The sequence below is a fragment of the Cherax quadricarinatus genome, chromosome 10 (assembly GCF_038502225.1).
Source record: "Cherax quadricarinatus isolate ZL_2023a chromosome 10, ASM3850222v1, whole genome shotgun sequence".
NCBI classification, from domain to species: Eukaryota; Metazoa; Arthropoda; class Malacostraca; order Decapoda; family Parastacidae; genus Cherax; species Cherax quadricarinatus.
Window position 1 is genome coordinate 25,646,196 of NC_091301.1, and position 15,451 is coordinate 25,661,646.

The 15,451-nt window shown below is 41.6% G+C and overlaps 1 protein-coding gene across 1 annotated transcript; it reads left to right on the forward strand.

Moving 5' to 3' along the window:
* Positions 1-3,027: 3,027 nt before the first annotated feature.
* LOC128687799 (NADH dehydrogenase [ubiquinone] 1 beta subcomplex subunit 11, mitochondrial-like) lies at positions 3,028-9,754 on the forward strand. Its single transcript, XM_053775364.2, has 4 exons — positions 3,028-3,241; positions 3,854-3,884; positions 5,220-5,341; positions 6,446-9,754. Exons 1-4 carry the CDS (start codon positions 3,054-3,056, stop codon positions 6,594-6,596), a joined length of 492 nt encoding a protein of 163 aa, XP_053631339.1. The 5' UTR covers positions 3,028-3,053; the 3' UTR covers positions 6,597-9,754.
* The last annotated feature ends 5,697 nt before the right edge of the window (positions 9,755-15,451 follow it).

Below are 15,451 nucleotides of genomic sequence, written 5' to 3' on the forward strand. Positions count from 1 at the left end.
AGCACGTTAAGAGACCATACAATAAGTGTCAGGGGCCCAAGACTGTTCAACTGCCTCCCAGCACACATAAGGGGGATTACCAACAGACCCCTGGCAGTCTTCAAGCTGGCACTGGACAAGCACCTAAAGTCAGTTCCGGATCAGCCGGGCTGTGGCTCGTACGTTGGTTTGCGTGCAGCCAGCAGCAACAGCCTGGTTGATCAGGCTCTGATCCATCAGGAGGCCTGGTCACAGACCGGGCCGCGGGGGCGTTGACCCCCGGAACTCTCTCCAGGTAAACTCCAGGTACCCTTGAAAACAACTCGTCGGGTCTCGGGGACTTACTTTGTTTAAGTTTATCTATATGTTTGATAACCATGTCCCTCGTAATAGCAATATTAATTTGAATTCTTCAGGAACTGAATAATTGTTAATTTCTGGAATCTTATTTATGTCTTCTTCTGTAAAGACTGACAAAAAATAGTCATTAAATAGAGAACACATTTCCAGTTCGTTATCCATCAGCTGTCCATTCCAAGTTTTCAGAGGTCCTACTTTTTCCCTCACCTTCGTCCTATACACTTGAAAGAGTCCTTTTGGATTAGTCTTTGATTTATTAGCAACTCTAATTTCATAGTCACGTTTAACCTTTCTAATCCCCTATTTTTACTTCTCTTTTAAACTGAACAAATTGGTCAATAAGGTTAACCTCTCCTCTTTTCATGCGCCTATGTATTCCTCTTTTCTCCCCTGGTAGATGCGTTAGCTTCCTGATAACCCATATGGGATCGTTATTATTTGACCTAATTTCTCTCTGGAAATATATATACTCTGAGCACGTTGTACAGTATTAAGAAAAAAAAAACATACACGCAGATCCCTTCGTAATCGTAAGTGTGATCATCGTCAATAAAATCATTAGCTGTGCAAGAAAGGTATAAAATACCGACAATATGAAAGTTAAGACACATGTGCAACATCTGGATATCTTTATTGTAGACGTTTCGCCATCCAGTGGCTTTATCAATACAGATTCTAGGACATAATTAGAAGACAGTAGAACTATATACAAAAGATGAGATAATCAGTCCCTCAGCCTTGGAGTTAGTGTTCACAGCATCGTGGTGGAGGAGAATCTGGAGCAAAGGCGAACGATTATTATTATAATCAAGGGGGAAGCGCTAAACCCGGAGGATTATACAGCGCCTGGGGAAGGGATGTTGAAGGCATTCAGGCTTAATTTGGGGAACTGGAGCACAGATCCAATTCCCTAAATCAAGAGCCCCTCACCAACATCAAGGAACCTTCCTTGAGAGGCCAAGGCGAACGAACGAACGAACAAGTTCAGGTAAGTTCCCAATGGGATGAGCGGGAAAGACGGGACAGACGAAGAATAACGCTGGAGAGGAGTGTTTTTAGTCGTAGAAATAGAGCCAGGGCTTAACCCAGCAGCTAAGGCGATCGTGGGACAGACATTGAGAACAGACCATACCACGGTCGGGATTTGAACCCGCGGTCAGAGACTCTCTGACCGCGGGTTCAAATCCCGCCCGTGGTATGGTTTGTTTGCAATCGTGTCATTACGATTTCGTGAGTCATTGAGGACAGACATAGAAGGCTCTTCTGTTAGGACTCCGGTGGGGTCAGCGGGGAGGACGGGACAGACGAAGATTAGCCTTGGCTTAACCCAGTTTACCTGGAGTTTACCTGGAGAGAGTTTCGGGGGTCAACGCCCCCGCGGCCCGGTCTGTGACCAGGCCTCCTGGTGGATCAGAGCCTGATCAACCAGGCTGTTGCTGCTGGCTGCACGCAAACCAACGTACGAGCCACAGCCCGGCTGATCAGGAACTGACTTTAGGTGCTTGTCCAGTGCCAGCTTGAAGACTGCCAGGGGTCTGTTGGTAATCCCCCTTATGTGTGCTGGGAGGCAGTTGAACAGTCTCGGGCCCCTGACACTTATTGTATGGTCTCTTAACGTGCTAGTGACACCCCTGCTTTTCATTGGGGGGATGGTGCATCGTCTGCCAAGTCTTTTGCTTTCGTAGTGAGTGAGGGGTCGCATCATGGGTGTTAGTGGACTGTTGTGAGTCACATCCTGGGTGTTAGTGGACTGGTGTGGGTCACATCCTGGGTGTTAGTGGACTGGTGTGGTTCGCATCCTGGGTGTTAGTTTTACCTGGAGAGAGTTCCGGGGGTCAACGCCCCCGCGGCCCGGTCTGTGACCAGGCCTCCTGGTGGATCAGAGCCTGATCAACCAGGCTGTTGCTGCTGGCTGCACGCAAACCAACGTACGAGCCACAGCCCGGCTGATCCGGAACTGACTTTAGGTGCTTGTCCAGTGCCAGCTTGAAGACTGCCACTGGACAAGCACATGGTGTGGGTCGCATCCTGGGTGTTAGTGGACTGGTATGGGTCACATCCTGGGTATTAGTGGTCTGGTGTGGGTCACATCCTGGGTGTTAGTGGACTGGTGTGGGTCACATCCTGGGTGTTAGTGGACTGGTGAGTCACATCCTGGGTGTTAGTGGACTGGTGTGTCACATCCTGGGTATTAGTGGTCTGGTGTGGGTCACATCCTGGGTGTTAGTGGACTGGTGTGGGTCACATCCTGGGACAAGTGACCTAATTTGCAGGAAATGCTCGGTATAACAAGGAACTTTCTATATAGTAGTATGTCATTGATGTCAGCTATGGTCTGTATAAGTTGTATCGTGTACTGGCAGTAATAAAGTTATTATTATTATTACTTTATCTTCCAGCCGGGTCGAGTCATAGCTCCTGGCCCCCGCCTCTTCACCCTGTGAACTCCAGATAAAACGTAAACCCACTCTAGTCTTTTAAACCTTCGTAGAAATTATTATTATTATTATTATTATCTAGGAGGAGGATAATTAAAGTTTACCCGAAATATTTTACCCAACTATTGGCTTTACCATTTAAGTAACCACTAATATAAAAAAAACACACAAAAACATTCCGTTTCGAAAATAAACATTTCTGATGAAATGGTGATATATTTCATTTTTCATTTTCATTTATTTATTTTTTTATTCGTGAACGCGAGAGGAAAAAAGATGGCGGCGCTGTCCAGGCTGAGCAAGACGGCTTTTAGGCTTAATAATGACGTTTTAAAGGCCGTTAATGGTGCTTTGGTGCCCAGTAATGGTGTCTTCGTGCCCAGGGTAGTGGGTATATCCACGTCCAAGAAGAACAAGGACACCGTGACGGTCACGGACGCTGTGGTGGAACATGTCAAAGACTGATGAATGGTTTTGAAAACCGACAAGTTGAAGAATTGAGACACTTATGCAACACATGGGAATCTTTACTGAAGAAATGTTTCGCCACACAGTGGCTTCATCAGTCCAATACAAAGTAGAAGTGGGTAAGGAGAGTAGAAGTTTGAAGTAATCAGTCCCTCAACCTGGAATCGATGTGTTCAGTCCATCACTCTTGTAGGAAGTGCAGCACAGGGCCAGAGAGGTGGCTTATATACTGCGGTGAGATGAGTTGAAGCAGGAGGAGGTGGGATCACAGTGGGACCTGCCACTAGTGTAAGTAGGTCGTCGTCCAAAGGTTGGGCAAGCGTTGAAGTCTTTGTACCAAGATCCCATGCACTATTCTTCGTCTGTCCCGTCTTCCCCGCTCATCCCATTTGGGATTTTACCTGAACTTTCGTTCGTTCCTATGCTGCACTTCCTACAAGAGTGATGGACTGAACACATCGATTCCAGGTTGAGGGACTGATTACCTCAAACTTCTACTCTCCTTACCCACTTCTACTTTGTATTGGACTGATGAAGCCACTGTGTGGCGAAACGTTTCTTCAATAAAGATTCCCATATGTTTCATAAGTGTCTCAATTCTTCAACAGGTCAAAGACTGAACAAACAGCTGTGACTAAGGTACTGTTGTTGCCCATGTAGGTTTAGCTCTTCTTTTTTTATTATAATGTTGGCACGGTTACTGTTAATGTCACAGTCACTGCTGTCACAGTTACTGCTGTCAGTTACTGTTGTCACAGTTACTGTTAATGTCACAGTTACTGTTGTCAGAGTTACCGTTGTCAGAGTTACCGTTGTCACAGTTACTGTTTTCACAGTTACTGTAACTTGTTGCAATTACTATTACTCTTGTCAGTTACTGTTGTCACAGTTACTGTTACTGTTGTCACAGTTATTGTCACTGTTACTGTTGTCACAGTTACTGTTACTGTTGTCACAGTTACTGTTGTCAGTTACTGTTGTCAGTTGCTGTTGTCAGTTGCTGTTGTCAGTTACTGTTGTCAGTTGCTGTTATCAGTTACTGTTACTGTTGTCAGTTGCTGTTGTTACTGTTGTCACAGTTGCTGTTGTCAGTTACTGTTGTCAGTTACTGTTGTCACAGTTGCTGTTGTCAGTTACTGTTGCTGTTGTCAGTTACTGTTGTCACAGTTACTGTTGTTACTGTTACTGTTGTCACAGTTACTGTTGTCACATTTACTGTTGTCAGTTACTGTTACTGTTGTCACAGTTACTGTTACTGTTGTCACAGTTACTTTTGTCACTGTTGTCACTGTTAATGTCACAGTTACTGTTGTCAGTTACTGTTGTCACAGTTACTGTTGTCAGTTACTGTTGTCAGTTGCTGTTGTCAGTTACTGTTACTGTTGTCAGTTGCTGTTGTTACTGTTGTCAGTTACTGTTGTCACAGTTGCTGTTGTCAGTTACTGTTGTCACAGTTACTGTTGTCACAGTTACTGTTGTCAGTTACTGTTGTCACAGTTGCTGTTGTCAGTTACTGTTGTCAGTTACTGTTGCTGTTGTCAGTTACTGTTGTCACATTTACTGTTGTCACAGTTACTGTTGTCACAGTTACTGTTGTCACAGTTACTGTTGTCAGTTACTGTTACTGTTGTCACAGTTACTTTTGTCACTGTTGTCACAGTTACTTTTGTCACTGTTGTCAGTTACTGTTGTCACTGTTGCTGTTGTCACAATTATTGTCACTGTTGTCACAGTTACTGTTGTCACAGTTACTGTTGTCACAGTTATTGTTGTCACAGTTACTGTTGTCACAGTTATTGTTGTCACAGTTACTGTTGTCACAGTTACTGATGTCACAGTTACTGTTGTCACAGTTTACTGTTATTCTTGCTACCTGAGAACTTCCTATATACACTGTAAGTCCAATAGTTTATACCTGGAGGTTTGACACATTAATCTTTTAAATTTAACTACATTTTTATTTATATATTTCAGAACTGGATCAGTTATGACTCGGAAGTGGAGGACAACACAATAATGCATCTCACGTTCTTCTTCGGTGTAACTCTGTGTATAGTGACTATAGGATTCGTCTGGGCTTACCTGCCAGATTTCAGGTTAGACTACTAATGACTCACAAAATCATAACAGGATTTCAAAATATGGAACGGGTGGGGTTTGAACCCTTGACCTGGAGTTTTACTACTCGCTCGCCATGGGTTTAAACTCCACTCATTCCATGGTTTTGTTAGACTACTAATGTGTCCTGAAGACTGTTACGACCTTATGCTATAGTCAGTGTTACGACCTTATGCTATAGTCAGGTCTCGATTACTGCAAATAATGAATCCTGTGAAGCGGTCGTATTATTCAAATTTGCACTGTTTAAATTATATATAATTTTTGCTCACGAATTGAAGAGTTTGTGGAAAAACTAACATTAATTATTGTTATAATCATGGGGGAGCATTAAACCCATAGGGATTATATGTTGCCTGTAAGGGAAAGGGGTGGAAGGTATTCAGGCTCAATTCAGGGAACTGGAGCATAGATCAAATTCCCTAGATCAAGAGCCCCTCACCAGCATCAAGGAACCTCCCTTGAGGGGCTAGCATTAATTAATTTTGCAGTGAATTGAAATTTACACTGTTTGAGTTCACACTAATCAAGACCTCCTTGACGTATGACAGTTCGACGTATAATATTTTGACTTTACGATGGTGAAAAGCAATTACTCTGGAGATGAATCTCAAGATAATTACCCAGCATGAAGGCGGCAAGTCTGTAACTTGTATTCATTTATTTACTTTTCAATGCTGGTATTTATTTAGTTACAGTAATTATCTGTTTATTTACTTATTCAATGACAGTAGTTATTTATTTACTAAGCATATTGTGTTCGACTTTGCTATTTTTGACTTAGTGAGTTTCTCAGAATGTAACCCTACAATATTTTTACTTACAAAGTCATAATATTGGTCTTTGAAGACCTCACAATGTACATTCAAAATGGTGCATGGTAGAAATTTCTTATGATTACTGGTGTAAAATATACAGTAGAACAGGTCTCAAACATGTGCCTTTGAAATACCTTTGAAGTTTCGAGAGTTTCTCTACTATGGGCCAGGCTTGTCCAGCTCGTACTGTATATTGTTCTGCAGGAAGTGCAAATTACCCATTGTAGTATCTATTTGTCCTGAATTTATTATTTTTTACTGCAGAATGGTCGATTGGGCACAGCGTGAAGGGTACTTGGAGTTGCGCCGGAGGGAAGCAGAAGTCCTACCACTAATCGACCCCAACCTTATTAGTATTGAGAAGATAGAGCTACCATTGGATGAAAAACTTGCAGATACAGAGATCATTATCTGAGAGAATTTCAGGCCTATACTGACTTTGTTTCACATTTTTTGGTATGCCTACAGGATACTGTCATTCATCACTACAGGATGCTGTCATTCATCACTACAGGATACTGTCATTCATCACTACAGGATGCTGTCATTCATCACTACAGGATACTGTCATTCATCACTACAGGATGCTGTAAGTCATCACTACAGGATGCTGTCAGTCATCACCACAGGATACTGTCAGTCATCACTACAGGATGCTGCCAGTTATCACTACAGGATGCTGTCAGTCATCACTACAGGATACTGTCAGTTATCACTACAGGATGCTGTCAGTCATCACTTGCATCACTGGAGTAACCAAAGCACTTCTAATTTCCTTCACTATTAGCTTCACTACATTACTATTAAAGAACCTTGAAGTAATATACTGTAGTTAACACCTTGAAGTAATATATTTAAGACCTTGAAGTACTATATATAAGACCTTGAAGTAGTATAATATAGTTAAGACACTGAAGTAATATAGTTAAGACACTGAAGGAGTGAAATCCTTGAGTGTGTCTAACTATAAGTGTATAGTCTAAAGTGAAGTACCTCAGAGACTTATTATATCAGTACTAAATATCTTCTGCTCTTCGAGGGTAAGAAACACTGAAGGATTGAACTCCTTCAGTGTGACTATATTATAAGTGTATAGTCTAAAGTGAAGTACCTCAGAAACTTACTATATCATTACTAAATATCTTCTGCTCTTCGAGGGTAAGAAACACTGAAGGATTGAACTCCTTCAGTGTGACTATATTATAAGTGTATAGTCTAAAGTGAAGTACCTCAGAGACTTACTATATCAGTACTAAATATCTTCTGCTCTTCGAGGGTAAGATATACTGAAGGAGTGAACTCCTTCAGTGTGACTATATGTAAGTGTATAGTCTAAGGTGAAGTACCTCAGAGACTTACTATAACAGTACTAAATATCTTCTGCTCTTCGAGGGTAAGAAACCGTCCTCCAAAGATATAATCTTTAGTTGAAGACAAAGTGGGAGTCCAGAAGAACATCTTGAAACACAAGACTCACCAGCTGGAAGACCTCAATATGAAGAAATACGAGGAGAACATGCTGGTTGTCCTCGGATGCGAAAGAAACTACGTAGGCAGAGAAAGCTTTGAAAGCTTCTTGAAGGAAAATATTCTTATTTCCAAAGAGCCTGAAGATTTTGTTTTCCAGATGGAATTAGCTCAACTATATGCAAAATACGCAGTCGAGGCAGGACTGCCACTTGCTAATTCTATGGACTGTGGAAAACACTTAAGCACTTCTGGCATAGGCATCAAGAGAATGAGTGCCAGGTTTAACTTTGAGTATGCCTATCAAGGAATGAGATGGATTGATACTTCTGGTAAAACTTTTTATGAACGTAGTGCTAAGAGAAAAAAGCCTCTATTGGATGAAATTTCCCGAAAAAAACAAAAACTAGTAGACAACAAAAAGAAGAAGGAACAGGAAAAAACTAAAAGAGAAGATAAAAGAATGGAGAAGGAAGGTGAGGAAGATTCAAGCAGTGACAAGGAACTGCCACCTTCCACAACTGAACCAGAAGTACAGACTGATGAGGAATCTAACAAGGTCACAAGTCAGGAAACTACTACTGACAATGATTCTCTTATAAGTAATTACATAAACAACTTTATAGTTTCTACTGGAGCAGCAGCTGAGTCAGAAGAACAGCGAGAACAGGAGACCTTCATTCAGGGGCTTCTCTTCCCTGACAAACCACCAAAAGAACAGCAAGAACAGGAGACCTTCATTGAGGAGCTTCTCTTCCCTGACAAACCACCAAAAGAACAGCAAGAACTGGAGACCTTCATTGACGAGCTTCTCTTCCCTGACAAACCACCAAAACGTGTACAAGAAACAACTGCACCTGCCAACTTTGGCACAAAGCCAGAGTCTGTACAGGAAAAGCAAGATTATGATTTTGACCTGGATACTCTCTTTCACTGAATCAATCCTTCTTGGCTGCCATCACTTGTAGTAAACAAGCAAGAACTACATCCACTGAAGAAGACCACAAAAATATATGAGGATATTTTCACAATTGAAAATTTTATTTTTAAAATTTTTTAAGAAGATATTATTATTATTTTTGAAATGAAAGGACTGATTTTAGTTGAGGTGATAGTATAATAATTATATAATGGGGTCTGTCTGTGTGAATAGTCCAGGTTAAGTACTTTAAAAATAATAATGACAATATTGGTATGGTGAGGCATAGTAGTGATGAGGATAGTGATGAGGGTAATGACCAGGATAGTGATGAGGATAGTGATGAAGATAGTGATAAGGGTAGTGATGAATATAGTGATGAGGGTAATGAGGATAGTGATGTACGGTGACATGTATAGTAGTGTTGTATGGTGACATGTATGATAGTGATGTATGGTAGTGTTGTATGGTGACATGTATGGTAGTGTTGTATGGTGACATGTATGATAGTGTTGTATAGTAGTGTTGTATGGTGACATGTATAGTAGTGTTGTATGGTGACATGTATGGTAGTGTAGTAGTGATCATTAGTGATGTGTTGTGTACTGATATGTAGTGTTGTGAACTGATGTGTAGTGTTGTGTACTGATGTGTAGTGGGAACCTGGGTGTCAATCACCTGGTGTGGGTTGCATTCTGGGTGTTAGTGGACTGGTGTGGGTTGCATCTTGGGGGTTAGTGGACTAGTGTGCATCACATCCTGGGTGTTAGGTGACTGGTGTGGGTCACATCCAGGGTGTAAGGTGACTGGTGTGGGTCACATCCAGGGTGTAAGGTGACTGGTGTGGGTCACATCCTGGGTGTTAGTGGACTGGTGTGGGTTGCATCCTGAGTGTTAGTGTACTGGTGTGGGGGTTATCCAGGGAGTTAGTGTACTGGTGTGGGTCGCATCCTGGGTGTTAGTGGACTGGTGTGTGTCACATCCTGGGTGTTAGTGGACTGGTGTGGGTCACATCCTGGGTGTTAGTGGACTGGTGTGGGTCGCATCCTGGGACAAAAGTGACCTAATTTGGAGGAAATGCTCGGTATAACAAGGAACTTTCTATATAGTAGTATGTCATTGATGTCAGCTATGGTCTGTATAAGTTGTATCGTGTACTGGCAGTAATAAAGATATTATTATTATTATTATTACTTTATCTTCCAGCCTTGCTGACGGCTTCACCTTCGACACAGACTTCCTGTTTAACTTTTAGACAGCAACAGATTTATTAAACAAACTTTGATAATACTTCCTTTAGCACTTCTGACAGCCCATTCTAACTCAACCTCTGTTATCCTCTCCACCACTGGCTACTTTCTGCTGCAGCAACACTGTCCTGAACCACTGTGTGACCTGAGTGGGTTTAGTACTTCTTTTATATAAAAAATAATAATACACTACAGTAAATTGTTAAGTATTCCACATCACTACGGTAAACTATTCAGTACTCCAAATCACTAAACTATTCAGTACTACAAATCACTAAACTATTCAGTTCTCTACATCACTACAGAACAGTGTTATGTACTTTACATCACTACAGTGAACTGTTAACCCGTAAACGGTCCAAACATATATATATACGTTCTCTCACACAATACCCCGAATATTTTGAGAAACCAAAAATTGATTTTTTTTTATAGGAAAAAAGAACATGTAGTACCCAGGTGTCCCCATTTTTTTTATATGGCAGACACACTGAGTGCGCACACCCATTCTCTCATGTGTAGGCGACTCAGGCATATTGTGCCAATGTTGAATGAATGACAAATGAAACATATATACATTTGGGGCGCTACATAAGAGAACGTATATATACATTTGGACCGTTTAAGGATTTTATACTCCACATCACTACAGTAAACTGTTATGTGCTCAAAATCACTACAGTAAATTGTTAAGTATTAAACATCACTACAGTTGTCACTCGTCACTACAGGATGCTGTAATTCATCACTACAGGATGCTGTCATTCATCACTACAGGATGGTGTCAATCATCACTACAGGATGCTGTCAATCATCACTACAGGATGCTGTCAGTTATCACTACAGGATGCTGTCAATCATCACTACAGGATGCTGTCAGTCATCATTACAGGGTGCTTTCAATCATCACTACAGGGTGCTTTCAATCATCACTACAGGATGCTGTCAGTCATCACTACAGGATGCTGTCAGTCATCACTACAGGATGCTGTCAGTTATCACTACAGGATGCTGTCAGTCATCACTACAGGATGCTGTCAGTTATCACGACAAGATGCTGTCGGTCATCACTTGCATCACTGGAGTAACCAAAGCACTTCTAGTTTCCTCCACTATTAGCTTCACTACATTACTATTAAAGAACCTTGAAGTAATATACTATATTTAAGACCTTTAAATACTATAACATAGTTAAGACCTTGAAGTAATATATTTAAGACCTTGAAGTACTATAATATAGTTAAGACACTAAAGGAGTGAAATCCTTAAGTGTGTCTAACTATAAGTGTATAGTCTAAAGTGAAGTACCTCAGAGATTTACTATAACAGTACTAAATATCTTCAGCTCTTCGAGGGTAAGAAACACTGAAGGAGTGACCTCCTTCAGTGTGTCTATATTATAAGTGTATAGTCTAAAGTGAAGTACCTCAGAGACTTACTATATCATTACTAAATATCTTCTGCTCTTCGAGGGTAAGAAACACTGAAGGATTGAACTCCTTCAGTGTGACTATATTATAAGTGTATAGTCTAAGGTGAAGTACCTCAGAGACTTACTATAACAGTACTAAATATCTTCTGCTCTTCGAGGGTAAGAAACCGTCCTCCAAAGATATAATCTTTAGTTGAAGACAAAGTGGGAGTCCAGAAGAACATCTTGAAACACAAGACTCGCCAGCTGGAAGACCTCAATATGAAGAAATACGAGGAGAACATGCTGGTGGTCCTCGGATGCGAAAGAAACTACGTAGGCAGAAAAAGCTTTGAAAGCTTCTTGAAGGAAAATATTCTTATTTCCAAAGAGCCTGAAGATTTTGTTTTCCAGATGGAATTAGCTCAACTATATGCAAAATACGCAGTCGAGGCAGGACTGCCACTTGCTAATTCTATGGACTGTGGAAAACACTTAAGCACTTCTGGCATAGGCATCAAGAGAATGAGTGCCAGGTTTAACTTTGAGTATGCCTATCAAGGAATGAGATGGATTGATACTTCTGGTAAAACTTTTTATGAACGTAGTGCTAAGAGAAAAAAGCCTCTATTGGATGAAATTTCCCGAAAAAAACAAAAACTAGTAGACAACAAAAAGAAGAAGGAACAGGAAAAAACTAAAAGAGAAGAAAAAAGAATGGAGAAGGAAGGTGAGGAAGATTCAAGCAGTGACAAGGAACTGCCACCTTCCACAACTGAACCAGAAGTACAGACTGATGAGGAATCTAACAAGGTCACAAGTCAGGAAACTACTACTGACAATGATTCTCTTATAAGTAATTACATAAACAACTTTATAGTTTCTACTGGAGCAGCAGCTGAGTCAGAAGAACAGCAAGAACAGGAGACCTTCATTCAGGGGCTTCTCTTCCCTGACAAACCACCAAAAGAACAGCAAGAACAGGAGACCTTCATTGAGGAGCTTCTCTTCCCTGACAAACCACCAAAAGAACAGCAAGAACTGGAGACCTTCATTGAAGAGCTTCTCTTCCCTGACAAACCACCAAAACCTGTACAAGAAACAACTGCACCTGCCAACTTTGGCACAAAGCCAGTGTCTGTACAGGAAACCCAAGATTATGATTTCGACCTGGATGCTCTCTTTCACTGAATCAATTCTTCTTGGCCGCCATCACTTGTAGTAAACAAGCAAGAACTACATCCACTGAAGAAGACCACAAAAAATATATGAGGATATTTTCACAATTAAAAATTTTATTTTTAAAAATTTTTAAGAAGATATTTTTATTATTTTTGAAATGAAAGGACTGATTTTAGTTGAGGTGATAGTATAATAATTATATAATGGGGTCTGTGTGAATAGTCCAGGTTAAGTACTTTAAAAATAATAATGACAATATTGGTATGGTGAGGCATAGTAGTGATGAGGATAGTGATGATAGTGATAAAGATAGTGATGAGGGTATTGACCAGGATAGTGATGAAGGTAGTGATAAGGGTAGTGATGAATATAGTGATGACCTGAAGTTTACCTGGAGAGAGTTTCGGGGGTCAACGCCCCCGCGGCCCGGTCTGTGACCAGGCCTCCTGGTGGATCAGCGCCTGATCAACCAGGCTGTTGCTGCTGGCTGCACGCAAACCAACGTACGAGCCACAGCCCGGCTGATCAGGAACTGACTTTAGGTGCTTGTCCAGTGCCAGCTTGAAGACTGCCAGGGGTCTGTTGGTAATCCCCCTTATGTGTGCTGGGAGGCAGTTGAACAGTCTCGGGCCCCTGACACTTATTGCATGGTCTCTTAACGTGCTAGTGACACCCCTGCTTTTCATTGGAGGGATGGTGCATCGTCTGCCAAGTCTTTTGCTTTCGTAGTGAGTGATTTTCGTGTGCAAGTTCGGTACTAGTCCCTCTAGGATTTTCCAGGTGTATATAATCATGTATCTCTCCCTCCTGCGTTCCAGGGAATACAGGTTTAGAAACCTCAAGCGCTCCCAGTAATTGAGGTGTTTTATCTCCGTTATGCGCGCCGTGAAAGTTCTCTGTACATTTTCTAGGTCGGCAATTTCACCTGCCTTGAAAGGTGCTGTTAGAGTGCAGCAATATTCCAGCCTAGATAGAACAAGTGACCTGAAGAGTGTCATCATGGGCTTGGCCTCCCTAGTTTTGAAGGTTCTCATTATCCATCCTGTCATTTTTCTAGCAGATGCGATTGATACAATGTTATGGTCCTTGAAGGTGAGATCCTCCGACATAATCACTCCCAGGTCTTTGACGTTGGTGTTTCGCTCTATTTTGTGGCCAGAATTTGTTTTGTACTCTGATGAAGATTTAATTTCCTCATGTTTACCATATCTGAGTAATTGAAATTTCTCATCGTTGAACTTCATATTGTTTTCTGCAGCCCACTGAAAGATTTGGTTGATGTCCGCCTGGAGCCTTGCAGTGTCTGCAATGGAAGACACTGTCATGCAGATTCGGGTGTCATCTGCAAAGGAAGACATGGTGCTGTGGCTGACATCCTTGTCTATGTTGGATATGAGGATGAGGAACAAGATGGGAGCTAGTACTGTGCCTTGTGGAACAGAGCTTTTCACCGTAGCTGCCTCGGACTTTACTCTGTTGATGACTACTCTCTGTGTTCTGTTAGTGAGGAAATTATAGATCCATCGACCGACTTTTCCTGTTATTCCTTTAGCGCGCATTTTGTGCGCTATTACGCCGTGGTCACACTTGTCGAAGGCTTTTGCAAAGTCTGTATATATTACATCTGCATTCTTTTTGTCTTCTAGTGCATTTAGGACCTTGTCGTAGTGATCCAGTAGTTGAGACAGACAGGAGCGACCTGTTCTAAACCCATGTTGCCCTGGGTTGTGTAACTGATGGGTTTCTAGATGGGTGGTGATCTTGCTTCTTAGGACCCTTTCAAAGATTTTTATGATATGGGATGTTAGTGCTATTGGTCTGTAGTTCTTTGCTGTTGCTTTACTGCCCCCTTTGTGGAGTGGGGCTATGTCTGTTGTTTTTAGTAACTGAGGGACGACCCCCGTGTCCATGCTCCCTCTCCATAGGATGGAAAAGGCTCGTGATAGGGGCTTCTTGCAGTTCTTGATGAACACAGAGTTCCATGAGTCTGGCCCTGGGGCAGAGTGCATGGGCATGTCATTTATCGCCTGTTCGAAGTCATTTGGCGTCAGGATAACATCGGATAGGCTTGTGTTAATCAAATTTTGTGGCTCTCATAAAAAATTCATTTTGATCTTCGACTCTCAGTCTGGTTAGCGGCTTGCTAAAAACTGAGTCATATTGGGACTTGAGTAGCTCACTCATTTCCTTGCTGTCATCTGTGTAGGACCCATCTTGTTTAAGTAGGGGCCCAATACTGGACGTTGTTCTCGATTTTGATTTGGCATAGGAGAAGAAATACTTTGGGTTTCTTTCGATTTCATTTATGGCTTTTAGTTCTTCCCGCGATTCCTGACTCCTAAAGGATTCTTTTAGCTTAAGTTCGATGCTTGCTATTTCTCTGACCAGTGTCTCCCTGCGCATTTCAGATATATTGACCTCTTTTAGCCGCTCTGTTATTCTTTTCCGTCGCCTGTAAAGGGAGCGCCTGTCTCTTTCTATTTTACATCTACTCCTCCTTTTTCTTAGAGGAATAAGCCTTGTGCATACATCGAGTGCCACCGAGTTAATCTGTTCTAGGCATAAGTTTGGGTCTGTGTTGCTTAGTATATCTTCCCAGCTTATATCGGTTAGGACTTGGTTTACTTGGTCCCACTTTATGTTTTTGTTATTGAAGTTGAATTTGGTGAATGCTCCCACGTGGCTAGTCTCATTTTGTCGGTCTGGGGCTCCACGCATACATGTCTGAACCTCAATTATGTTGTGATCTGAGTATATTGTTTTTGATATGGTGACATTTCTTATCAGATCATCATTGTTAGTGAAGATGAGGTCTAGTGTATTCTCCAGTCTAGTAGGCTCTATTATTTGCTGGTTTAAATTGAATTTTGTGCAGAGATTTAAAAGCTCGTGTGAGTGTGAGTTTTCATCAGAGCTGCCTCCTGGTGTTATTACTGCAACAATATTATTTGCTATATTCCTCCATTTTAGGTGCCTTAAGTTGAAGTCCCCCAGGAGCAAGATGTTGGGTGCAGGAGCTGGAAGATTTTCCAGACAGTGGT